This window comes from Myotis lucifugus, unplaced genomic scaffold (assembly GCF_000147115.1).
Source record: "Myotis lucifugus unplaced genomic scaffold, Myoluc2.0 scaffold_136, whole genome shotgun sequence".
NCBI classification, from domain to species: Eukaryota; Metazoa; Chordata; class Mammalia; order Chiroptera; family Vespertilionidae; genus Myotis; species Myotis lucifugus.
In genome coordinates this window covers 1471189-1498240 of record NW_005871184.1, presented here as the reverse complement: position 1 = coordinate 1498240, position 27052 = coordinate 1471189, and the positions used below count along the sequence as shown (strand labels likewise).

Genomic DNA, 27052 nt, shown 5'->3' with positions numbered 1-27052 from the left:
TCGGTGATCAGAGGGTGATGAAGGGTCAACTCTCTGGCCGAGGCATCAGGCCTGGGTGGGGGGCGAAGCCAGCAATCGGAGGGGGCTGGGAGGTCCCCTGCCAGGCCTGATGCCTGGGCCAGAGGCATCAGGCCCTGGGTGGGGGAGTGGAGCTGGTGATTGGGGGGATATGAGGGTCCCCTTGCCTAGGCCCTGAAGCCTGGGTCAGAGGCGTCAGGCTTGGGCGGGGGGTGGAGCAAGCAATCAGAGGGAGATGGGGGTCACCTGCCCAAGCATGATTCCTGGGCCAGAGGCATCAGGCCTGGGTGGGGGTCAGAGCCAGTGATCAGGGGGAGATGGAGGTCCCCTGTCCAAGCCTGACACCTCTGGCGGAGGCGTCAGGCCTGGGCAAGGGGCCGATCAGGTGATGGGAGGGTGATGGGGGTCGACGCCTCTGGCCGAGGCATCAGGCCTGGGCGAGGGCAGAGCCGGTGATCGGGGGGAGAGAGGGGTCCCCTGCCCAGGCCTGAATCCTGGGCCAGAGGCATCAGGCCTAGGCCAGGGGCAGAGCCAGCAATCGGAGGGGTCTGGGGGTCCCCTGCCCAGGCCTGACGGCTGGGCCAGAGGCATCAGGCCTGGGTGGGGGGCAGAGCCGGTGATTGGGGGGATATGAGGGTCCCCTTGCCCAGGCCTGAAGCCTGGGTCAGAGGCGTCAGGCTTGGGCGGGGTGTGGAGCAAGCTATCAGAGGGAGATGGGGGTCATCTGCCCAAGCATGATTCCTGGGCCAGAGGCATCAGGCCTGGGTGGGGGTCAGAGCCAGTGATCAGGGGGAAATGCGGGTCCCCTGCCCAGGCCTGACACCTCTGGCAGAGGCATCAAGCCTGGGCAAGGGGCCGATCCTGCGATTGGAGGGTGATGGGGGTCAATGCCTGAGTGCTCCCAGTATGTGAGAGGAGGCAGGCTGGGCTGAGGGACACTCCCCCGCAACCCAGTGCACGAATTTCATGCACCGGGCCCCTAGTATAATAAAAGGGTAATATGAAAATTGACCCTAACAGCAGAATGACTGGAAATGACTGGTCACTATGACACACACTGACCACCAGGGGTAGACACTCAATGCAGGAGCCGTCCCCTGGTGGTCAGTGTGCTACCACAGTGGGAGCTCTGCTCTGCCACAAGCCAGGCTGATGGCTGCCAGCATAGCAGTGGTGGTGGGAGCCTCTCCCGCCTCCTTAGCAGCTCTAAGGATGTCTGACTGCCAGCTTAGGCCCAATCCCCTGGTGGATGTCCACCAGCCAGCAGGTGGACATCCCTGAGGGGTCCCAGACTGTGAGAGGGCACAGGCCAGGCTGAGGGACCCGCCCAAGTTCAAAAATTTTTGTGCACCGGGCCTCTAGTCCTATATAATAAAACCCTGATATGCAAATTGACCAAATAGTGGAGCAATTGGTTGCTATTACATGCAATGACCACCAGGGGGCAGACACTCAATGCAGGAGCTGCCCCCTGTTGGTCAGTGCGGTCCCACAATGGGAAGGCTGCTCAGCCAGAAGTGGGCTCACAGCTGGCGAGTGGGCCTAATCCAGAAGGTGGACATCCCTTCAGGGGTCCCGTACTGCAAGAGGCTGCCGGCTGGGCTGAGGGAACCCTCCCAATGCACGAATGTCATGCACTGGGCCTCTAGTAGGCTAATATAGGGCCATCTCCAAGACAAGTGAAAAAACAAGGAGAAGACTATGTATCCTAAGCTCCTGTGTGTGGGGGAGAGAAAGGGGGTGGGTATATGGAAGATTGTAAATGTGTGAATTGTCTCCGAAGAATTGTGAAGAATTTTATTTTTTAACCATAGTTTTCTCTGGGTTACTATGGGAGGAGATTTACTCTTCACTGTTTGCTTTTATCATTTTTATTTTCAATCGATGTTGACATATATTACTATATTAGTTTCAGGTGTGCTCCCCAAAGAATAGACATTACATAACTTAATAAGTTAGCATCCTGATAAATCTCACACCCATCTGACACCATGAGTAGCTATTAGACTATTATTATATTTTTGTATTTTAGAGTTATGAGAGCTTCATGAAATATAGGAACATCAATTCTCAGCTTCAAAAATGATGAATTTTATTTTTTTTGTTTTCTATATGAACTATTGTGTTACAATATGATATTGTAGTGAAAAGGAGATTGAGAAACAAATACTATTATTTTCGTTTATTAAGTGAAAAATAGGCGCAAAGTAGATGTGTGCATGACAGAGGCCTAATTTTGTAAATTAGAAATACACTACATCCAGTTATAACAATTGCATGTTTGACAAAGTCTTCCCTGGAAACTCATATTGAAAAAAGGCTAAGGTTAGAAATTGACTTAAAAAAAAAGAAGTGCTTATTCTTCTTTCTCAGGAGGTAAAGAGAAGCCAATATAATTTATCCAAAAGGAAATTACTTTCTCTATTTGAGAAGTTAGAATAGTTTCCTTTTTTTCTTTTCTAATTTAAATTTTGGGGCTTTAAAAGTAGTTTTCTCTAATGGAAATAATTCCATAGGCAGAATTATTTTATTTCTATTCCTTAGTGGTATCTGAAAAACAAGTCTGGCTCCATTATTCATGTGAAAAGCATATTTGGAATTAGTAATATACACAGTTCAGAGCTTAGCTCTTTAAGTAAGTCTTGTTTCCATGCTAAGTAATTGGTTTGGCTAAATTTTTGCAAATATTAAAAACTAAAATGTTCAAATGGTAAATCACACACAAATAACATGGAAATGAATAACGCATATAGCGACAAAAGTACGTTTGCAGGTGCTTGTATGGAAAATGATGCAATCATTAGTAAGTAATTATACAAGAGTGCAGGCCGGGCTGCACTGACCAGCTGTGGTCACTCCTACTCACAACTGTAAGCCTATTTTTGCCCTAGCCGGTAGATACAGATCATTTTAACGCTTTGGTCAAATTGGATAAGATGTTTTATATAACTGTAATGAACTGACAAAGTCTCATGGAGAAAACAGTTCCAGATGGCAAACATACGCAAGGGATTTAGTAAAACAAATTGTTGGCAAGAAAGCTATGAATTGTATAATCAGTTGAGGGCAATGAAAATACAAAGGTAAATCTAGTTAATAATCTACAATGATTAGTTAGAGAGTATATTAGTGCTAATGTCTCTCCATTCATCCAGCCCTTTTTCTTTTTTCAACCCCACAAGCTTTTGGCACGATGAAGTGGATAACATTTATTTATGTTCTCTTTCTTCTTGACTCTGCTTACTCCAGGGGTGTGTTTCGCCGGGATGCATGTAAGAATTCTACGATTTATTGTTCAAATTTATTTCATTTTTCTAGTAAAAGAAATTTTCAGTATACCCTGCATCTTTAAAGAAGAAAGTTTTCCTTTAGCATTAATTTCTGGACTTTGATATTTTGTATTTGTGAACCCTCAGAAAGTTATCTTAATACTTAGAGTTATCTTAATACTTAATACTTAGAAGCCTGGTGCACAAAAATTTGTGCACTCGGGGCGGGGGTTGGGGGGGGGGTCCCTCAGCCCAGACTGTGCCCTTTCACAGTCTGGGATCCCTCAGGGGATGACCACCTGCTGGCTTAGGCCCACTCCACGGAGGATTGGGCCTAGGCTGGCAGACAGACATCCCTCTGGCAGCCCGGGGGCCTCGGGGTATGTTCACTTGCCAGTGGGGAGCAGGCCTAAGCTGCAGTCAGACATCCTTAGCGCTGCTGAGGAGGCGGGAGAGGCTCCCACCATCACCACTGTGCTAGCAGCTGTCAGCCTGGCTTGTGGCTGAGAAGAACTCCCCCTGTGGGAGCGGAGTGACCACCAGGGAGCAGCTTCTGCATTGAGCATCTGCCCCTGGTGGTCAGTGTGTGTTATAGTGACCAGTCATTCCCAGTCATTCTGCTGTTAGGATCAGTTTGCATATTACCCTCTTATTATATAGGATAGAGGCCTAGTGCATGGGTGGGGGCTGGCTGGTTTGCCATGAAGGGTGTCCTGGATCAGGGTGGGGGTCCTGCTGGGGTGCTTGGCCAGCCTGGGTGAGGGGCTGATGGCTGTTTGCAGCCTGGCCACAGATCCTTCAGAGTAGGGGTTCCCCCTGGGGTGCCTGGCCAGGCTAGGTGAGGGGCAATGGCTGCTTGAAGGCTGGCCATAGCCCTTTCAGTGTGGTGGTCACCACTGAGGTGCCTGGCCTGCCTGGGTGAGGGCCTGAGAGCTGTTTTCAGGCTGGCCACCCCCTTCAGGTTGAGCAGGGGACCCCCAGCCCGCTCCGATTGCCTACCCAGGCCTCAGGCTTCTGGCCGCGGGTGATCACCAGCTCCGCCTCCACAGTTCCGATCTGTGGCCCAGATCTGGCGGGGCATCTGGCACTGCCCTCCCCACCTGCAGTATGCAAATTTAACGACTATCTTTGTTGGGTTAATTTGCATACTCTTCTGATTGGCTGGTGGGTGTAGTGAAGGTATGGTCAATTAGCATCTTAGTCTTTTATTAGTGTAGTTTTTCATACTGTTCTCTCAGTAACTGTTAATAGATATTAAGAGCTTTAATAGATACTTTTTAGGTCTATTGAAGTTTGAATATAAATCTAAAGACATTTAATAATTTTAATGATTTTTTTCAAATAGTATCTCTGGTGATTCAATATTGCTTTTGTTTAAAAGCAGAAGAAATAGTTCACCATCATCCTAAAATATTTTGAAAGAATCAGAGCCCAATATTTGGAGCAAGTGAATACCTAGTGAAATGGAGAGAAACATAAAAAGTAATATAACCAGTTGTTTCTTCCAAATTTAAACAAATCTTCTTTCCCCCCTGCCAGCTACAAGTGAGCTTGCTCATCGATATAAGGATTTGGGAAAAGAACTTTTCAAAGGCCTGTAAGTTAAAATATTGAAGAGTCAAATTTAATGTTTCTAACAGCATGCTATTATTCTGAAGTTCTTATCTTCCCCTGTCTTTAGAGTCCAGACCCAAGAACAATATTGTCTAATAGAATTTTCTACATTGATGAGACCATTCCATATCAATGCTGGCCAATATGGTAGCCACTGGCCACACATAGTTGTTGAGTACTTTTAAAAAACTATGTATTTTTACTGATTTCTGAGAGAAAAGGGGGGGGGGGAGAGATATCAATGATGAGAGAGAATCATTGATCAGCTGCCTCCTGAGGATTGAGCTTGCAATCAGGGCGTGTGCCCTGACCTGGAATTGAACTGTGAACTCCTGGTTCATAGTTCGATGCTCAACCACTGAGCAACATCAGCCAGGCTGAGTACTTTAAACGCTGAAAGCACAACTGAGGATCAAAAGTTTAAATTGTATATTGTATATAATTTTAATTAATTTAACTATATAGTCACATGTGGCTGATGGCTACTGTATGGGGAAGTGTAGTAGCTCTGGAACTCTTACCTAAGCTTGATGGAAGGAAAGTCTTTAAAATATGGTTCCTTTCCCAGCACACACTCAGATTCCTTTACCTAGCAAATAGATCTCTGGTTTCTCCAGAGCATTTTAATATATATTTTTTAAATCCAGTAAAGAATTAAAAAATAGTTTATTTTTTAAAGATCAGTTTTATTCTATATCCTGATCAAAGGAGATGTATGTTGTGTGTTTGTCTTAAATAGTCCAAGGGTCTCTGTAACGCCCCTCTTCTTAACAGATCTATTTAGCATGCATGTTGCTTTCTTACTCTGTATGTGTTCATCTACTCACATAGATATGTAAACATGGTAGAAGTGCATATCCTCTTTGTTTGGAAAACCACCTATCCCTGGTTAAGCCTCAGATAATTGGTGATGTGAATAGTTTTTTAGGATAATAGTGAGATGCATAAAATACTATGGGATATATACTGATAACAATTTATTCTCTAGCATAGCAACCGACTTTATATTAAAGTTTATTATACTACATTTTCCTATGTCCCATTTTTCAGGTTGCTGGTTGATTTTTCTCAGTTGCTTCGGAAGTCCCATTTAGATGAGATTGTAGGATTAGTAAATGAACTAACAGACCTGGCAGATGTATGTGCTCTTAATGAGTTAGCTGAAAATTGTGGCAAGTCACTTGTAAGTACACTGTGATTTTCAATATTATTACTTTTTATTTTAAGTAATCCTGAGCATTTCAAAGGGATAAGATCCTATTTTGGCTTTCTTAGTTATTACTTAAATGACCATATTTGAGAGAAACACTCCCAAATGGGTAGAACCATCGTACCTTCTGTGATAGAGACATTCCAGCTATGTCCACAGTTTTCAGACATTTCTTTATTGAGACCACACACAATGAATTCGTCATTTGTGAAAGTCTCTTTGTTATAAATCTGAAGTTTGAGTTGTTTTCATAGAGGCTAATACTAATAGCATGGTTTTTAATTTTCAGAAAGCACTTGGGTGATTTTTACCCTAATTTTGTTAGCTGGATAAAATAAATAGTACAGTGATATATTCTCCCTTTTAAGGATATTCATACTTTTATATCAAATCAAATCTGAGGGCATTTAATGTTTTAAAGGATTTTGAGCTTTTGGTGTTTCCAGATAGGTTTTTGTTGTTGTTAATCCTCTCCTGAGGATTTTTTTCTAGAGAGTGGAAGGCAGGAGGGAGAGAGAGAGAGAAAAAAAAACATCAGTGTGAGAGAGGTACATAAATTGGCTGTCTCCAGCATGGCCTCCCTCCCCTACTTCCCCCGAGCCATGGATTAAACCTGAAACCCAGGTATGCATCCTTGATTGGGAATCTAACCATCAATCCTTGGGTGCACAGTTTGATGCTCTGACCACTGACTCATACCAGCCAGGGTGGCAAGTCCTTTTTTCATTTATCACTGAAGCTATTCCTCCTCTTATTTCTCTATATATGTGTCTCCCCCTGAAGTCAGAATCAGTACTTTAACTTCATACAATATTTTGACTCTAAATGTGAATAATAAATATATATTTTTGAAAATCAACTTCATACAATATTTTGACTCTAAATGTGAATAATAAATATATATTTTTGAAAATCAATAAGTTCTGTCTTAAGCAGTATATTTTCCCTTGTATTACAAGTATTTTCATAATAAAAGTGAATGGGGATGGAAATAATTCCTTTAATGCAGTGGGTTTTGAGACAACAGTTTCTGAAATAAAAAAGATTTATATTTTAGTGCAATAACAATTAATATATAGTGAATTGTAGTATTTCTCAATTTTAAAACAGTATCTACTAAGAAGTTGGACCTTTCACAAAGGAGTAGGTCAAATAAGAAACTATCCCAACACTTTCTTCGCTGATGTGAATTCATCTGCTTCTTAGAGGAGTATTTCCCCTTGATTTTTATTATGATTGCTTCTAGCCTTTAGCCTCAGGTGAAAATTGGAGTAACACTCATTCTTTAAAAGCCATTGGCTAGCACGTTGCCCTATTGTCTTATTCGTGTGACAGTTACTTCTTAAAAATTACAGATAGGCCTAGCCAGTGGTTTAGTGGTTAGAGCATTGGACTGTGCACCTGAAGGGCTCAGGTTTGATTCCTGGTCAAGAGCACATATCTGGGCCCTACCCTGTTTGGCTCAGCAGATAGAATGTTGGTCTGAGAACTCAAGGGTCCCAGGTTCAATTCTGATCAAGGGCACTTACCTTGGTTGAGGGTTTCTCCCTGACCCCACTCCCTGGTGGTCCTCTCACATTCATTTTTCTCTCTGTCTTTCCCTCTCTCTTCCATTCTCTCTAAAAATCAATGGAAAAATATCCTCAAATGAGGATTAAAAACCAAACACAAAAAAAGAGCACATATCAATCCCTGGTCCCACCTGGGGCTTGTGTGGGAGGCAACCAATTGCTGTGTCTCTCTCACGTGGACGTTTCTCTCTCTCACTTGCCCTCCTCCTCCCTCCCCTCCACTCTCTCTGAAAAGTAATGGAAAAAATATCCTCAAGTGAGAATTAACAATAAACAAACACAAACTTAAAAAGAAACATAGATGATCAAATTAAGGGAAACTAACACTGAGAAAAAGTGGATTTCTATATGACTTCCTCAGCAAGGTTTACTGGTACATTACATTTTTAATATTGTTCTTTGGGTTATGCAAACTATAAAACACGACCCACCAGTCTGAAACCTTCTGTCTGCCATTTAGCACACCCTTGTGGGAGAGAAATTGTGTTCAGTTAAATCTCTTGGCAACCTGGCTGCGTGCTGTGAAAAACAAGTACCTGAGAGAAATCAATGCTTCCTGAAACACAAAGATGATGATCTGGACATCCCTCCACCGGCGGCAACAGACCCCAGTGCAATATGCACTGCCTTTCATCAATTCGAACAGAAGGTTTTGGGAACGTAAGTAACTTAAGCTTCAAATTAAAAAATTATGAAATAGGCTAAGACTCAATGATAACAATTACTACCACAAACTATTTCCAATATGAAAACTTAGAAGCTTTTGTTCTAATGACAAATAGAAAGAAATATTATTTAATGATATAAAATGTTACACAATAAAAAATTCGAGCAATGATCTGTTGGAATCCATGAGGACAGATACGATCTGCATGAAAAACATTGTCACGTATTAAAATATTATGAAGATATATATTTTGCTATTGCCAGAATTAACTTCATTTTAGTCAATAACCTTATATCACCAATACTTAAATATTTTATATGTGTGTATACACTTTATATAGGTATATGTTTAGATTTTTCAATGACATAAAAAATGACCAAGGAAAGGTCAAATTGAGTTTAATTAGTAAGTCAGATGTCTTTAGGTTTTGGAATTCCTAGAGAAAATGTTGATAATTAGTGTTCCTGTAATCCTGTCTGCTATAGAAAAAAGACTGTCTGTCCTTCTTTTTAAAAATTTAGGTTCATATATGAAATTGCCAGAAGACACCCTTACTTTTATGGCCCAGAGCTCCTGTACTATACTCAAGAATATAAAGAAACTTTGACAGAATGCTGCCAAGGTGCTGGAGCAGATGCCAGGCTGGGCCCAAAGGTATGCCCAGCAGAACAGAAGAGCCAGTTCAGACTCAAACCTCAGATTTGGGGCATCTTATATAGGGCACCTAAGTTGCTGATATAAACTTTTTTACCTTCAAAAAAGCCTTCCTTGCTCTTACCCACCCCAAAGATTCTTCACCCTTTTTGAAGGCCTCTGACATTCTTATTCCTTTTTGGATCTGATAGAAGGAACCACTGTGTATGTGTCTAAAAGCCCCTCTTATTTTACAGTGAAATACAGAAACTCATTTGTTAAATTGCACAACAAAGAGCCACAGCTTTTGTTTATCATTTTATGAACCTTTCATATTGGGGATGAAATTCAAAGTGGAGAATTTCACTGCTTCTAGAAGCCTGTGGTTAGTCATTCATCCTATAAATATTTATTGTGCACTCATCATGTTTTATAAGGTGTTTATTTTTAAATATATTTTTATGGATTTCAGAGAGGAAGGAAGATGGAGAGATGAGTGAGAATTATTGATTGGCTGCCTTCTACATGCCCCTTCCTGGGGATCAATCTCAAAACCTGGGCATGTGCCCTGGCCAGGAATCGAGCCCTGATGTCCTGGTTCTAGGTGGATGCTCAACCACTAAGCAGCACTGGCCAGGCTATAGGGAGTTCATTGATGTGAGGGTTGGTGAAGGAGGGATTTCAATGAATTTATGCAAAATAAAAAAATCAGTAACATTTTATTCCCTGGGATATTAGTGTATTTTCCCTTCTGTTCCCCTTTCCCTGGCAATGCCCCCACGCTGGTTGTTCATTATCTAGGGGCTTCCACTATGACCAAACTGATTTTTCCTATAACGACATAGCAAAATAATTATTTTCCAACAGTGAGTACTTGAGATTTTAGGTGTACAGTATGTCTTTAGAATTTAATTTTTCAAAGTCTCATCTGAACTTATGAAGGGGTGTTTCATGTAGAATTTTTTTTCTATTTTATTTTCCCCATCACCATTTATTCTCCTGTACCCTCCTCCACCTCCCCCCACTTTTTACTCCTCTTAATCACCATGTCCATGAGTTTTCTCTCTCTTTTTTCTTTTTATTCATGTGAAATTAAATTTTTTTCAAAATTATTTCTTTTTCAGTTGGATGCCTTGCAGAAAGAAGTACTGCGTTCAGCTTATAGAGGGAAATTCAAGTGCTCCATGCTCCAAAACAGAGGAGAAAGTGCTTTGCAAAAATGGTATTTTAAAAGTAGATTTGTACTTTATAATGATGTAAAGGATGATGGTTTAGTTGACAAAATTGTACATTTTTATGAGTTTTTACAAAGTGCTTTTACATACATCTTTTTGGTCGTCTAAAATGTAGAAATTTAACACAAGTGAAAAATTAGAGCATAAACGACAATTTGCATTATTTTAAATCATATTTTCTCAAGGTACTTAAAAATTTTGAGGATATTTTTTGTCATTCTAGACCATGTATTTTATGTCCCATTTATTTGTAAAGACTAGGGATCTTATTCTATTGGTCCATGATTTTTATACAGTTGTAGTCAGCATCTTTTATTTTATCTTATTGCCCCCTGCAGTCATCTGAAACTGTCTGCTTATTTTTTTGTTCTGATAATTAAATTCAGCCATTAAGGTCACTTTTCATTTTCTCACAGCTCCTGCTCTGTTCTTAATTTCTTGTTGCCTGGGCCTCTATTTTTATATAACTTAGCTGGTTCTAGGAGTATCCTTCAGCATCTGAGCCAATAAATCCCACCCTTGACCCCAATCCCTCACTTGTTAGTCAAGAATTAATTAGACAAATTAATTGTGTTTAATCATCACAAACAGAGGATAAAATGAAAAGAAATAGGCATTTATCAAGGTCTCCAGAAACCATCATTTCAACTATGTTTGCCTGTCACCTCTACTATCTGCACAACAAAATCAAGCAAATAATTAAACAAAACCACCCCAATGTGAAACAATGCACATTTAAAAAGGCTGTGACTGATTTTGGGGAAGAAGTATTGTTTATCAGATTTAGGCAAGTCTGAAACAACTTGTGAAAGCATGTGCATATTAGCCTTTCACATCTGTGATCAGGCGTGAGACTGTGCTGGATTAATTTCTGGATAAAAATATGTTAAACTCTATAATCTTGAAAAGTTATTAAATTTATTTTCTTAACACCCTTTGGAACTCAGGAGGAAGGCTTTTAATTAGATAAAAAAATAACTGGAGTTTGTGTGATCCTTTGCAGTTTATATAGAGCTTTCCTGTGCATCGTCTAATCTAATTCAAACCACAGTCCTTTGATGCAGCATGCTGTGTGTCTCTCCAGGGCTGAAGCTCAGAGATTCTAAGTAACTATCCGAAGATCACACTGCTAATGAGCAGTAAAGTCAGATCTGGAAGTCAGATATGGGCTCCAGATGTCATCTCTTTCAGAATCCTCTATGATTTCTAATTTTATGAATCGCTGACTTCTTTCTACTCATCACACACACTTAGAATGGATAATTGTGCCCTAAGCAAACATTTTGTCCAAAGATAATTTGGTTTAGAACTAGCACTAATATATGAACTAATGAATTTTACAAATTATTTACATATTTTATTTTGTCCTGAATTTACTTGTTGTAAGTAGTATTTTCCTAGTGCTTTCACATAAAATATTGCATGTTAATAAATTGTTATGGGAAATTTTCCTTTTAGGTTCATATCTGAACTGAGCAAGAGATTTCCTAATGCTGATTTTATGATCATTTCCAAATTGGCAACAGATTTTACCAAAGTCCACAAGGAATGCTGCCAAAGTGACATACTTGAATGTGCAGACGACTGGGTAAGGAATGCTCAGTATTCTCTTTGGTGACTTTGCTTTGGTAAAATGCTCAGTGGGTGCAATGAATCTATTTAATGTAATTGGTGACAGCTGACAGTGAATTGAAATTTCTTCTATGTCTAATATACTCAATTATTTCCCTGCCTCCTTATGGCATGTTATTTATTTATTTATTTATTTATTTATTTATTTATTTATTTAAACCTGGCTATCCCACTCACAAAATGATCTGATACATACATTCACTAATTTGTAACCCCTTTCAGTTATATTCTATCTGAGAACAAAGGTTCAAACTGAAGTAGAACAGCTGCAAAGGTAGATTTCTAAGAATACTTCTTTGAGAACATAGGTAGAGTTGGAGAAGAGCTGGTACCTGAAGACATTGTTCAAAATTATGTAATTTTTCTCTATATATCCTCCCTTAATACACAAATATTTAATATAATATATCTTTCCCCGAAATGTAAATATATAACCAATTACCAGAATCCTAATCTCTCAGAACACTTTCTGGAAAATTTAAGGCAGATATTTTACATGTGTAAGTAGGGCCTGTGACTATGATCTTGATTAATTTTTCAAAAATCCCTTGTACTTTATTTAGTTATTTGGTTACACAATGCCTGCACTTAATGTTGGGGAATATTTGGAAAAACAATACTAGGTTTTATATATATGTGCTTTATTTTTCAATTAATGTTTATATTTAGTATTATTCTGTATTGGTTTCAGATGTACAGCATAGGTAATTAGTACATCATGTGCTTTATAGTAGAAAGTGGACCCCTGATATTTCCCACACACAGTCATTAGGATACTACTGACTATATTCCCTGTGCTATAATTTACATCTCTGTGATTATTCTGTAACTACATATTTGTACTTCTTAATCTCTTCATCCCTTCCCCCAAACTCCTAATACTAGGCTTCAATTTCAAAACTTAAGTATCTTGACAGTAGAAATATAAAATTAATAAGTAATTGTTACTGACTCATTTTTAATCAATTGGAAATATTTTAGTAGTGCTATCTGAATCTACAGATTTAGGAGCATTGATTAAAAATGTTCTTAGAAAGCAGGTTAGTATGTATATGGTCTTAGAATACAGTGGATGCCCTAACCGGTTTTGCTCAGTGGATAGAGCATCGGCCTGCAGATCGAGGGGTCCTGGGTTCGATTCCGGTCAAGGGCATGTACCTTAGTTGCAGGCACATCCCCAGTGGGGGGTGTGCAGGAGGCAGCTGATCAATGTTTCTCTCTCATCGATGTTTCTAACTCTCTATCTCTCTCCCTTCCTCTCTAAAAAAATCAATAATATATGTATTATTTATATATAAAGAATACAATGGACATGTTCTGCCAACATAATAAATGTCTAGAGAAAAACTATAATGATGTCAGTTCACATTGAATAAATTTCATAAATTAACTTACAGGCAGATCTTACAAAGTACATGTGTGAAAATTCAATATCAGTCTCTCCTAAATTGGAGGAATGCTGTAATAAGCCTGTGTTGGAAAAATCTCACTGTCTTGCTGAGAAGACAGGTGACAATTCGGATGATAACGTGGTTGCTAACACGGCTGTAGTAAAATCTGGTACTTTTGTTGAAAATAAGGACGTTTGCAAAAACTATGTGGAGGCAAAAGAAGACTTCCTGGGCAAGTAAGTGTATGAAGAATTATCCTTTCAAAGCTTTTATGTAGTCTGAGGCTTTAGAAAACACTTCTAGCCTTTCCTTTGGAGGTGTTACAGTTGTTGCCTGCAATGCTTATTCATCCTTCCCTTTAGGAGCCTTTAAACATTTTTGGAAAAAGTTAATAGTTTTAAAAAATAGTCATAAAATAATACCAGCTCATGGCAAAAGCTCAAACAATAGAAAAGAGAATACAAAGTTATATGTAGACTTTCCTATCATCTCTCCCTCCCCATTCCTTTCTTCCTAGGAATATTTCTGGGAATATCTCTAGAAACATTATATATGTACATGAATTATATACATAATATTCAAGTATTGATTCAAATAGTATTTCTTGAATGTGCTATGACGTACATGGGTAAATATGTCATACATCTTAATATCTCTGTATCTGACAGCAGTATAGAAATAGCCCTGGCTTACATGCGTGGCTCAGACCTGGTTAGAGTGTCTGCTGGAGAACCAACGTGTCTTGGATATGCATTCTGGTCAAGGGCACATAGCTGGGTTGCAGGTTCCTTGCCCTGCTTGGGGTGTATGGGGGAGGCTATCAATTGAAGTGGCTGTCTCACATCGATGTTTCTCTCTCTCTAAAATCAAGTGAAAAAGTTATCTCCAGTGAGGATTTAAAAAAAGATAAAATAAATAATTATATATAGTTAGTAAGTGCTCATAAACTTTGAATTTCAATTTTTGGATATAATTCTGTGCACTAAATAATGTTTCATAAAATTATGTACCCTTCCAGATTTCACTCATGCAGAGAGGAAAATAAAAATGTAAGAATATCTATCTACCTACCTATCATCTGTCATCTATCTATCTATCTACATCTATCAATCATCTATATCTATGAGAAGCTTTTTGAGATATAGTTCAAATCAAACAATAGATACATAATAATAGGTGTTATTTATCAAACATTTAATATGTGCCAGTGTGTGTTATGCATAAATTATGGCATGTGTTTCTCAAAATCCACCTTATAAGTTAGAATCTATTATTACATCCATTCTAAAGAGAAGGAAACTAAGACTCTGATAGTGTTAATCAGTTGCCTAAGGTACCCCTAGCCCTTGGCCACCAACCTTTATTGCATGGATTTAGTCAAATTGAGACCTTTGGAGTATGAGTCATGCTCGTGGTTAGTTAGGTGATTTTCTTGCTTCTTTGTTTAATGAAGTGTATTTTATTTTCATCTTAATTAGGTTTTTGTATGAGTACTCAAGAAAGCATCCTCACTACTCTGTCTCATTGCTACTGAGACTTGCCCAGATGTATGAAGCTACACTGGAGAAGTGCTGTGCCACCGATGATGCTCATGCATGCTATTCCAAAGTGGTAGGTTTCTCAAAGGAAGAATGAAATGCAGCTCTTCGGTGATTTCAATAAAAAGAGAGAAAAATAATGCCAGAATGCAAAATTTTCTATAATGCAATTGAGCCATTCTCTTGAGATAATTTCAATTTTGTTCTCTTAAACATTTTGGGAAAAATGACTTCAATAGAATGGTAAATAAAACCTAGATAAGTCAAGAGAAAATGATTCGAATGCAGCAAGCTCTAATTTCAAAATCTTGACCATATCTTTCTACTTTCTCCAGGTCCTGAGAATAAAATAAGATAAGGTGAATGTAAATGTTAATGAAAAGAGATGTAATTTAAATATGAAGAGAGTTTACATGATTTCAAGGTTCATGAAGTATCAAGAGTTAAGATCTTAAGGGAGGTTGTGAAATCTATTTATTTAAATAAATTTAAACATTTTTTATAAGGTTTATAAATAGATATATAAGAAATTATGTAAGGAGAGGAAATCTGTTCTTGAGGATTTTTAGCATATTTTGCTATGCTCATATGGGATTTTAGCAGGCTTAGGGTATTTAGCACCTTTAACAAATGGAGTGGTTTCCAAAGTTTAGATTTAGAGGGAAGTCATTTTTTCCTCTATCAAGAACCTGCTGTATGCTAGGCACCATGCTGAATCCATGACCGAAGGTGAAATCTCTTACTTCAGAGAGCTCAGAATCCAACTGGAGAGTTGGCTTTATAATAAAAATAATGCTGATAATCACAGCTATAATTTCTCGAGCTATGACTGTGCACCAAGCACTGTTGTCAGCTTATCATTTCATTAGCTCAGGTGGTTTTTACGGAGCAATTCTTGGAGTTGAGTACCATCTTCATCCCTATCTTAAAAGTGAGGTTTCTAAAACTTGGAGATCAGAAGTAAACTTCCACAACTAGGAAATGAGCAAATACCAACAGTCACCCTGCAGAGCCTGAATATTTTTACTCACTACGCTATGCAGTTTGGAGGTACCTGAGAAGATTTGCATCAAAGATTTATTCATATGACTTTCGGCAGAAAGGAAGAAACCTGCATCTGGTCCTCTGGTGGAATCCTGTAAACACAATTCTTTTATCTTTTAGCTTGATGAATTTCAGCCTCTTGTGAATGAGTCACACGAAATAGTAGAAAAAACCTGTGAAGTTTTAGGAAACCTTGGAGAGTATGGCTTCCAAAATGTGTATGTATTTTTGTTTTTGACTAATTTTTTTCCTATTCAATTTGTAATTTTTAAAGACTTTATGTGTATACTAGAGGCCCGATGCATGAAATTCATGCTAGAATAGGCCTTCCTTCCCCCTGCTGTTGGCACTGGCTTCCCTCTGGCACCTGAGTTCCAGGCTACCCAAGGGCTGCTGGCAGGCACTTGGGACCCATGTTTCCCTCGAAACACCAGCTTCATCCAGAAGGACATCTGGAAGGACGACAGGTCTAATATATTATGCTTTTATTATTATAGATACTCCCTGTCATACAACTTTCAGTCATTAAAATATAGTATATATTTCTAATCCTTCTTTGATAAGAAAGACTGGATAATGGGAGATGAAATAGTTGATGGGTTGAAGAGACCTATATTTGAAAGAAGTTTTAAAAATTACTCTCTTGAGACTGGGAAGGAAAATACAAAATCTTTTCCTTGGGATATAGGAACTGTGGATGCTCTGTGAGCATTAAGGGAATAGTTTATGAACAAATAAAAGACAACAATGCTTTCCAGAATAAGAAATGGTTTGTCTTGAGTAGCAGTGGCTCAGAAAGTTCTGTCATATATGAGTTGATAGACTACTATCCTGATCTAATAGAGCCTTACATACAGAGGTAAAGTCAAAGGAGGGACACACCATTAGGTAGATATTTACTGTTCAACTTAGTCATGTCAGCACTCTTGTAACTGTGGATGCTAGGGATAGCAATAATTAACAAGTCTCTTCCCTTGAGTAGATTACAGCCATATACTGCCTTACAATGGTGGTTGGAATTCCTAATAAAGGATTGTTACTTTGTGCTAGGTTGATGGCATACTTTGTCTCTTTTAATTTAATCTCTGCACCATTCCTATTGAGTCAGGTAAAGATCCTCCCATTGTATAGACCAGAAAACTCATTCATATCTTTCTAATTTAGCACAGTGCTGCTACACAGGGGTGGGCAAGAGTAGGTTTACAGTTGTGAGTAAGCTAAACATAGTTAATAAATCTGTGGTAATAATCCTAACCTGCCTGTGTTTTTCCAGATGAACAACTGTAATTCTACTTCATTCCACCCTGTATATTAAGCTCTAAGTAGGTTTTATTGAAAGAAAGAAGCAATCAATAAATACATGAATTACACTGAAGTATAGTAAGCTAAATCACTTTCCTAAGATTATATAGCACATGTGGAATTCAAAATTAGGCTTACCTTGTTGCTTAAGACAAGGTCTCCCAACTTTACCTCATGGTGGAGATAACTTCATGAATGGAAAATTATTGTAATTGATTTTGTCTAAGTGTTCTCTGCTTCACCTACTATGCTAGAAAAAGTAGTTTCTTGCCTGGTTGAGAACTCATGGACTCTTTTGTTACAGAGTCTTAGTTCATTACACAAAGAAACTACCCCAAGTGTCAACTCCAACTCTTGTGGATTTCTCAAGAAAACTTGCAAGAGCGGGCAGCGAGTGTTGTAAGCTCCCCGAATCACAAAGAACAGCTTGTTCTGATGACTATGTGAGTACTTTAAAATATAATTAGTCAACAGTGAGGAATTTTGGCCTTGAAATAGAAGCAAGAGTGAACTAATTGTGTGTGTGTGTGTGTGTGTGTGTGTGTGTGTTAGGGTCAGCCAGAACTTGATTGTCTACATTATCCTGACTATCAGAATCAGGATTTGGATAAGATTCTAAAGATGATAAATTATTCTGAAAAAAATTCCATGAATTTTTAATGTTTCATCCTGACATGAAAATATATTTACTTTTTGGGGTGACTTTCCCTGAATGTTTCAGTATATGACTGCTTTCTCCCCTATCCAATACATACCTAAGAGTCACCTCAAATTATTTTAATAAATTATTTTCTCAAATGGATTATTCTGCAAATGTAGGCATATCTAAAAGAGAAAAGACTTCTAAATGTCCCTATTACTTGAAGTAAGTAAATCACTCCCTCAAATCAAACTTGCATTCAGCATTGGTAATTAAAACACAACACTTTTTTTGGTCCATCGGAAAGTAGAGTTCAAGAAAACTTTTCATTATGCTTCTTTTGAATTTCTGATCTATTCTCTGTTCTTCAGCTGTTCAACGTCCTGAACAGTTTGTGTGTGGCACATGAGAAGTCACCAGTGAGCGACAGAGTTACCAAATGCTGTGCAGAGTCATTGGTGAACAGACCATCATGCTTTTATGCTCTGGAGGTTGATGAAACCTATGCTCCCAAAGAATTTAACGCTGAAACATTCACCTTCCATGCAGATGTATGCGCACTTCCTGTGCCTGAGCAACAAGTCAAGAAACAAACGTGAGGAGCATTTCATTCCTGCATATGTTTGTAATCTTGATAGGGAGAACTGTCCATTGAATGGGCGACTTCTTATGAAGTATTGATTAAATTCCTTAGAAAAGTAATTAAATTCCTTAATATGTAAGTATTGGCCTTTTGAAAGTGATAAAAGTGTGAAAATTAAAATGGATAGATTTTTGTTTTCTTAGCAAAAAAAAAGAAAGAAAGAAAGAAAAGTACAACAAACAAACGTGAGGAGCATTTCATTCCTGCATATGTTTGTAATCTTGATAGGGAGAACTGTCCATTGCGGTCAAGGGCATGTACCTGGGTTGCGGGCACATCCCCAGTGGGAGATGTGCAGGAGGCAGCTGAAGTATTGGCCTTTTGAAAGTGATAAAAGTGTGAAAATTAAAATGGATAGATTTTTGTTTTCTTAGCAAAAAAAAAGAAAGAAAGAAAGAAAAGTACAACAAAACTTTATTATAATTTGGCCTAGCAATCATTCAGAATAATTTTATTTTTAAAAATTTATTTCAGAGAGAGGAAGGGAGAGGGAGAGGGAGAGGGAGAGGGAGATAAAGCATGAATGATAAGAGGAAATCACCGAATGGCTACCTCCTGCATGCTCTCTACTGAGGATTGAGCCCGCAACCCAGGCATGTACCCTGATCAGGAATTCTAATACTGAGCTCCTGGTTCATTGGTTGCCACTCAACCACTGCACTACACTGGCCAGGCAAGAATAGTCATGTAAATAGAGACTACAGTAGAATAATATCTTATCCAGGTTCAATTGAAAAAGCTGAACTGATTCATTTGTGCAGATAGTAAATAAGTTAATAGAAGTCTTAGAAGAATATATGTCTACACATAAATGATTTTAAGTTGTTTTTCTGTGCTATGGCAACCTGCAGGCAAGGTAAACCTCTGAGATGTAACTTTTGTGAAAAAAATTTGGATGAAAAACATCTAGAAATGAGAGTTCTGAGACTAGACTCTCTGAGGCTGTCACTAGGGGTTAGATAGGCAACATAAAGTTGCTGTCCTGTCTGGTGGGTTCTGATCATGGCCATAGACTTAATTGGAATATTGCAAAACTTATTGTGCGCACACAACTCTCTAGCACTTTTATCTGTGCAGACGTCAATGAAAGAGAACTGCCAGGTCCCATGAGTTTGGATAGTTTATTTCCCATGGCTCCTGCATATTTATTTTGAATGGGCCAATTTCTAAGACAAAATATATGGATTCTTGAATTAGAAACTTTAAAATGGAGTCCAAGGTAATTAAGCTGATAAGGATCATTTTTAGTTCTTACAATGCTATAAATTGAATACTTTTTAAATGTAATGACATATAATTTCCAGAGATATATCTGGGAAGAGTTTATTGACACTATTACTATTGAGCAATTTGCATTGATGATTTTATTTGAACCTTCCACCAACCCCAAAAAGGTAAACTTTTTTCTCCTCCTCCTTATGGAAATGAGAATATTGAATTTTGTAGTGGTAAGCCTGAGCCTCAGGATCAGAGACTTGCCTGGCTCCAAGAATTATGATCTCAAACAACAGCGCAATGAAGCCAGCCCATCTGGTGAGGTGCTGTTCACTGGAATAGGAGCTGTTGTATGGAATGGAAATGCTCTGAATAACTTAGGCAGTGGCTTTCCTTCTTCCAATTCCCATTGAAATCCCACCAATGACAGTAAATATTTAGAGTTTTCAGATTGCAGTGAATACACCATATGAGAAATATTAATATGAATTGAAAGCATTTATTACATCTTGAAAATTTTTTAATGTTTTAGAAATTCATTGGGAATATTTTTTTATATGGAACCCTTTTGACTTTTCAGTCATGTGGCTTTTTATTGTTAGTAGAAAGTCAGAGACTGCAGACTGGAGAAGTATGCAGAAGCATCTCCATTTTTCTTGTGAGTAACCTCTTCCATGTTTTGTTTTGGTTCATTTAAATGCAGTGCACTTGCAGAGCTGTTGAAACACAAGCCCAAAGCAACTGAGGAACAACTGAAAACTGTTATGGGGAACTTCTCAGCTTTCTTCCAGAAGTGCTGCGCAGCTGCTGACAAAGAAGCCTGCTTTGCAGAGGAGGTGCTGGAGTCGTCTTCATTTTAATATACAGTGTCCTTTGTTGTTGGCTTGCTCAGGCTGGGGCTCAGTGGTCTCTGTTTCTGTACCTGGGGCCCAGGAATCTTATTCTACATGCATTGTCTGAAAAAATGACCTAAATTAGCTCTTGTGTTTTTCCCCTCCTGCTGCACTGAAGCATATTGTTAAATGTTTGTGGTGTTTGTTCTGTTTACAAACTTGGGCCATTTATGAATTCAAATAGGAATATTCAGAAGTTCTAAAATCTTTTGGTAGAGACATCATTAAACCAGAACCTTAATTTATTAAGCATTTTCTTTAAAAGTTCTTGTCTGCAATTTGGTTGAACTTAAGTGTTTGATTTCACAGGCAAGTGGGGGAGTTTATCTATAAATGTCGAGTCATTTACTGTTTTTTTCCTATGACTTGACAGTAATGTTTTTATGTCTTTGGGCACAATGGGTGTCAGTAATTTTCCTTCTAGAGATTCTAGTACTAAGTTGGTATTAAATGGTGTGAAGCATGGAAAGTTAGTATAATGTTCATTTATCCTAATAATGATGCTAATACTTCCCTGAAATATGTCATTTCTTTGTATTCAGGGTCCAAAACTTGTTGCTTCAAGTCAAGCTGTCTTAGCCTAAAATCAGCATAATCACAAGCATTTCAGGTAACTATCCTCGGGGTTTTCTTTAAAAAATCAATGATAACAGTTAATATTAAAATAGATAAGAACCATATGGTCTAGTGCCAATCACTATTTTTAGGGCCCTTGTGTAGATGAACTTATTTAATTCTCACAATAGTTTTCTGAATTGAGTTCCATTATTATTCCCATATTTCAGATGCGAAAATGAAAGCACAGATCAACCATAGACTAAGTAGTTTACCCAAGGATCACTGGACTTCTGAGAGGTGGAGCCACAATTTAAAGCTGAAACCAGATGTTGACAGTTAATTGCTTCCTGTTCTGACTTAGTGTGATAGCGTAGATAGAGCCATTGAACTAAGCAATGATTCACAGTGGATTACTTCAGGAATTAGGCTGGACCATATGCATTCTTGCAGGGTAAAAAAGCTGAATGACAATGATTGCACAAGGTTCAACTTAATAGCTCAATACCAAATTCATGTCAATGGAGAATATGAGAAATCTGCCATGTGAGCTCCTATTTAATAGTAAATGATTTGCTACTAAGTTTCCAGTAGGTCAACATTCTGAGTTTTAAGACTTGCTCTTCTTAGATCAAAAGGTCCACTTTAAAATTTAGGTGTTTGACAATAAACATGTTAACATGTTTAATCCATTTTGATTGTTATATTTTCGGAAAAATTAAAAAATGGAATAAACTTTCATTCTTAAAATAAGTTGTCTAATAATTTTGTAGCATGGATTTCTTTAATATTTTTCAAACTGACCATGATGCTTATTCCACTAACTACGTTTTAACTTACTATTTGCTAAATGATAATCTTATATAATAATGGCCTAATATGTGAAGTGTCCGACTGTTTGATGAGTTACTATGATGCACACTGACCACCAGGTGGCAGATGCTCTGACCAGTAGGTAGCTTGCTACTGGGGTCTGGCTGATCAGGACTGGGTAAGATGGGCTCTCCAGCAGTCCTTCCCTGGTACCGATTGTACATCAGTGGGGTCCCATGGCCTGGCCTGCACCCTCTCGCAATCTGGAACCCCTCTGGTGATGTCAGAGAGCTAGTCTTGGCCAATCCCTGCTGGCCAGCCTGAGGGACTCCACAGGTTCAGGAGTACCTGCACCAGGCCTCTAGTATCTACAAATTGTGCATTCAGGCAAGGAAGAACTTCCTGTCTCTGAAAATTTGGTTGTTTGAAAATGGTTTGTTGTAGTACTAAGTGGTAAGATTTTATTCCTTGAGGTGTAATTTGGGAAAACACCTTGCTTATTTGTAATTGTGAAGGTAAGAAATAGATATTTAGTGAATAACTTGGAGGAGTCATGATGGCATCTGTGACTCTGAAGCCTAAGGAGTTGGATGATGTCAGTGACTAAGAGAGGACTTTACAATAATTAGTGGAGTGTCCTCTCCCCTAGCTCAGAAGAAGAATTCAGCTGCCATGGTTTGAAGGCAAGCTTGAATTATTTTCATTGGTGAAAATGGAAATTGCAGAAAGACAATCTCCAGTGGTCGGCAAACTGCGGCTCGCCAACCACATGTGGCTCTTTGGCCCCTTGAATGTGGCTCTTTCACAAAATACCGACTTCTACGCATGGGCCATGAAGTTTCAATCACACTGTATTTGCGTGACCACACGTGGTATTTTGTGGAAGAGCCACACTCAAGGGGCCAAAGAGCCACATGTGGCTCGCAAGCCGCAGTTTGCTGACCACTGGAAGCTAATTGACATTCATTTAAATAGATTTGAATGAGGGAAGGTGGGGGGGAGTGAAGGGTTAAGAGATCAAACAAAGGTCTTGTATGCATACATATGAGCATAACCAATGGACACAGATGGGGGGGTGGGGAAGGGGTTGGGGGTGTCCAGGGATAGATCAATGAGAGAAAAAGAGGCTTATATAATAAAGAACTTAAATTAAAAAAATAAAATAAAAAGATTTGAAAATGCACGATATTTTACAAACAGTACTTATAGTTGTACTTTTATTTTTCAGATTTCCCCGAAAGAAAGAGAAATGAAGACCCACATCTTATTCATTTGTTTTTCATTTCATGGTCAATCTAAAAAACATACAATGTAAAAAATATTTTGCCTATGTTATTTGTGATGAAATTAATAAAACAAATTTAAAAATCTAATATCATGGTTGAGGACTGTTATTTTGCAGAGTCGTTGCCATCCTGAAAATTTTGTAGTCTCGCTGTCCCCCCTTTCCCCCCACTTCATTGCACAGCTTCTCATTCCTTTGGGATCATTAATTAAAAGAAACATTAATACTCTTCTGAGTTGTGGATTATAAACATTGAAAGTAACATTTTAGCATTATTATAATTCTGGAAAAAGAATAAAGATTGTGGTACAGGTAGGGTATATGAAACATGGTGTGTCTTTACCACTAGAACTTTCTAAGCAATGCGAAGTACAAAGAAGATAGAGATGATTGTAAGGATAGTTATTTGCATGGGGAAGAAAACACTGATCCTGGAAGAAATTTAACAGTCTAGGATGACAATACGTTAAGAGTATAATAAATTTAACAAGTTTGTAGAATGGAGGAAGTGTAAGAGTTGGAAGATAACATTTTCTTATAAAAATTAGATGTTATACTCAATATTGGGCCTCTTTTCACTGGTTCTAGATGTGGTCACTGATGTCAGATCATTGTCTATGAATTTATATACTGAAAAATAATTTATAGGCTTGTTACTTTTTATTTTTATAGTATTGGTTTTATATTGTACATGGTGTTCCGCAACTTGTTTATTTTGTCCTTAATAATTATGCTTCATAGTTTTAAGTATGATGCTTGCAAAAGGTTTTGGTACCAAGTTAACACAAAAAGGCTCCTTTTGCATCTGGAGTTTTACATTCTACACTCTCCCCCATCCATATCCAACCCTGACTTGGCTTTGTGTTGATTGTATCAAATACTTTCCCCATTTGTTGCCATCATCACAAAGGGGTAAGAGAGCCTGGAGGGGTGAAATGGAGGTGGAGTGGCTTGTTCAGGATCTCAGAGGCAGACCTAGATTTTGAGTAAGATGTTTCCATATAACTGGACCCACATGGGATTTGGTCTGCCATACCCTTGCCTGGAATGTCTTGTTCAGACACCAAGTGGGAACTTAAACCTTTTGGAAAAACATTCTACAATATGGGACCCTGGAGCCTAGCTTCCTCCAATTTCTGCAGGGTCAAGCAGATTCCCTAAATTTTCTGAACACTTGAGCCTAAGAGGGGTCCAGGAGCCCAATGCCCACCCTGGTTCTGAGACAGTGGCTATTCTGTCTGGCTCTCACTGTATGTCTTTTGCTTCACAGATTGGGCAACCAGAACATGTAGGCACCCAGATGTGACTGTGTGTGTGAGTGTGTGAACTGTTCTTCTCATTTCTCATCAGGAGGTACATGATATCCACATGATTTATCATCAGGGATTTCAAGACGGAGCATGTGGTTAAGTGTACTGATGTCTCTGCTCCAGAAATGGAATTTATTCTGCATTAAAACTTTCTTAAATCCATCATTCAAACAACAAATCAAGATTTTATTGTTAATATTTCCCAAAATAAATGTTAATACTTTTGCTTTTTTTAAGTATCCTGTGAATATAAATATTCATCATTTGTAGAATACATCTGAATTTGCTGGTTGAAAGAGTTACTCTTGGCATCTATTTTTCTTTTGTGCAGATTCATAGTTAAATTGCTTTACTCTATTGCTTTTTCATTTATAGATTTTTCATTTATAAAAGGTAAATTCTATTATGATGAGAGGGCACTCTTTATTAGAGATTTGGCTCTAATGAGTTACATAACTCTCAGCAAATTATCTTCCCTTTCTAGGCCTCTGAATGAGATGAATGAGATGATCTCTAAGGTATCCTTCAGATTCTGTTAGTTGCCATGATGGCAAACTATTATTCTTACACTAGAGGCCTGATGAACGAAATTTGTGCACGGGAGGGGTCCCTCAGCTTGGCCTGCACCATCTCCAATCTGGGACCCCTCTCGCAATCCGGGACTGCTGGCTCCTAACCGCTCACCCCTCTGCCTGTCTAATCACCCCTAACCACCTCTGCCTGATCGCCCCTAACCTCTCTGCCTGATCACCCCTAACCTCTCTGCCTGCCACCTGATCACCCCTAATTTCTCCCCTCCCAGCTGGATCACCCTTAATTGCTCCCCTGCCTGCCTGATCACCCCTAACTGCCTCTGCCTGCCAGCCTAATCTCCCCTAACTGTCCTCCCCTGCCAGCCTGGTAACCCTTAACTGCCCTCCCCTGCCGGCCTGGTCTCCCCTAAGTGCACTCCCCTGCCAGCCTGATCGCCTGTAATAGCCTGTGCCTTGGCCCCCACCACCGTGGCTTTGTCCAGAAGGACGTCTGGATGGATGTTCGAAAGATGGCCGGTCTAATTAGCATATTACCATTTTATTAGTATAGATAACGTATTGTTGGGGGCCAGATGTAAGCTGGCAAGGTCCTTGCACCTGTAGGGGCTAGCAAGGCTGGGATTCTCACCCACACAGTTTTCCCAGACTTGTTTGGATGGCGTTTATCAGTAGAATAAGAGCAACATTTGTAGAGCCTTTCATAGCTTACCAAGAAGTCTGTAATTATTTACTGAGATATACTGTACTGAGAACTTGTCCTTCTGCTGTGTCCTTCGCTTAGAGATTAAGAGGAACAAAGAATACATTCCTCTTGATAGACCTCCTATTCAGTGTGTTATGTATAAATAGTATTGTGTGGCTAATAAAGTTGCTTCAGTTCATCAAGAGAACTGGGGTCCTCCCGATCCCGCTTTCCTGTCTTTCTTTCTTTTCTCAATTCCCACCTCCCTGCCTCAGCCCGGCTCAACCCTGTCAGGCTGGCCCTGACAACGTATATGCTCCTAAAAAGTTATATTATTTTACATGCTTTAAATTATATAGTACATATTGAACCTCTATTACCCTGTCTTTTTTTCTAAATATATCTTATTGATTTTTTTTAACAGAGAGGAAGGGAGAGGGATAGAGAGTTAGGAACATCAATGAGAGAGAAACATCGATCAGCTGCCTCCTGCTCACCCCCAACTGGGAATGTGCCTGCAACCAAGGTACATGCCCTTGCCTGGAATCAAACCTGGGACCCTTCAGTCCTCAGGCCAATGCTCTATCCACTGAGCCAAACCAGTTAGGGACTCCCCACTTTTTTTTAGATCATCCACACTTGTAGATATGGCATTAGTTCATTTTTCCATTGATTTTTAGAGAAAGTTGAAGGGAGAGGGATAGAGAGAGAAACATCAATGCAAGAAACATCCCTTCAGTTGCCTTCCTTAGGAGCCCGACCAGGGATCCAACTTGAAACCCAGGTATGTGCCCTGACCTAGAATTGAACCTGCAACCTTTCCGTGCACAAGACCTTGTTCATGCTCAACCAACCTATCCACTACAGCCCAGCCATTATACAATTTCTGGAATTTTATTTCAATTAATTCTTGCAAAGTCTGTGGGTTAGGTAATATTCACATTTTGCTGATGAGAAAGAAAAACCCAACCTCTTCATTTTGAGACATTATTCTTCACTCATTGCTGCGTTTTCCTGCCAGCCCTAGAAAGGCTCTTGACGGCAGTTTCACTGGGTATCCAGAGTCGGGTGCATTCCCTTCACCACCACCCTCTCCAAAGCCTCCTCTGCACTGGCACTGAGGCTGCCCTGGAGGGCACTGAGGCTAGGTAACCCGAGACAATGACAGGATTTGGACCCCTGGAGCCACCGTACACACCTCTCCTCTCTGCCTTTCTCTGCAGCGCTGGGGATAGGCCAAGGTTTGCAGCACTTCCAGAGCTGCTGTTGCTGCCTGGAGGTTATAGGGCTATGCTGGAAGTCCTCCACAGGCCTCCCATCGGGCAAACATGGTGCTGGACTTGGCGATGGAACTGCTAT

General features: G+C 39.2%; 1 protein-coding gene across 1 annotated transcript in view; it reads left to right on the top strand.

The window, feature by feature from the left end:
- The window catches only part of LOC102430228 (serum albumin-like), a 108034-nt gene extending 84868 nt beyond the window's left edge, over nt 1-23166 (top strand). Inside the window, exons 3-16 of the mRNA XM_023758657.1 lie at nt 4827-4884; nt 5952-6084; nt 8143-8342; nt 8871-9003; nt 10107-10204; nt 11676-11805; nt 13247-13476; nt 14719-14851; nt 15943-16040; nt 17429-17567; nt 18136-18359; nt 20326-20458; nt 21058-21125; nt 23112-23166. Coding sequence (XP_023614425.1) covers nt 4827-4884; nt 5952-6084; nt 8143-8342; nt 8871-9003; nt 10107-10204; nt 11676-11805; nt 13247-13476; nt 14719-14851; nt 15943-16040; nt 17429-17567; nt 18136-18359; nt 20326-20458; nt 21058-21099 — 1751 coding nt within the window. The 3' untranslated portion in view covers nt 21100-21125; nt 23112-23166. The remainder of the gene's footprint in view (nt 1-4826; nt 4885-5951; nt 6085-8142; nt 8343-8870; nt 9004-10106; nt 10205-11675; nt 11806-13246; nt 13477-14718; nt 14852-15942; nt 16041-17428; nt 17568-18135; nt 18360-20325; nt 20459-21057; nt 21126-23111) is intronic.
- The last annotated feature ends 3886 nt before the right edge of the window (nt 23167-27052 follow it).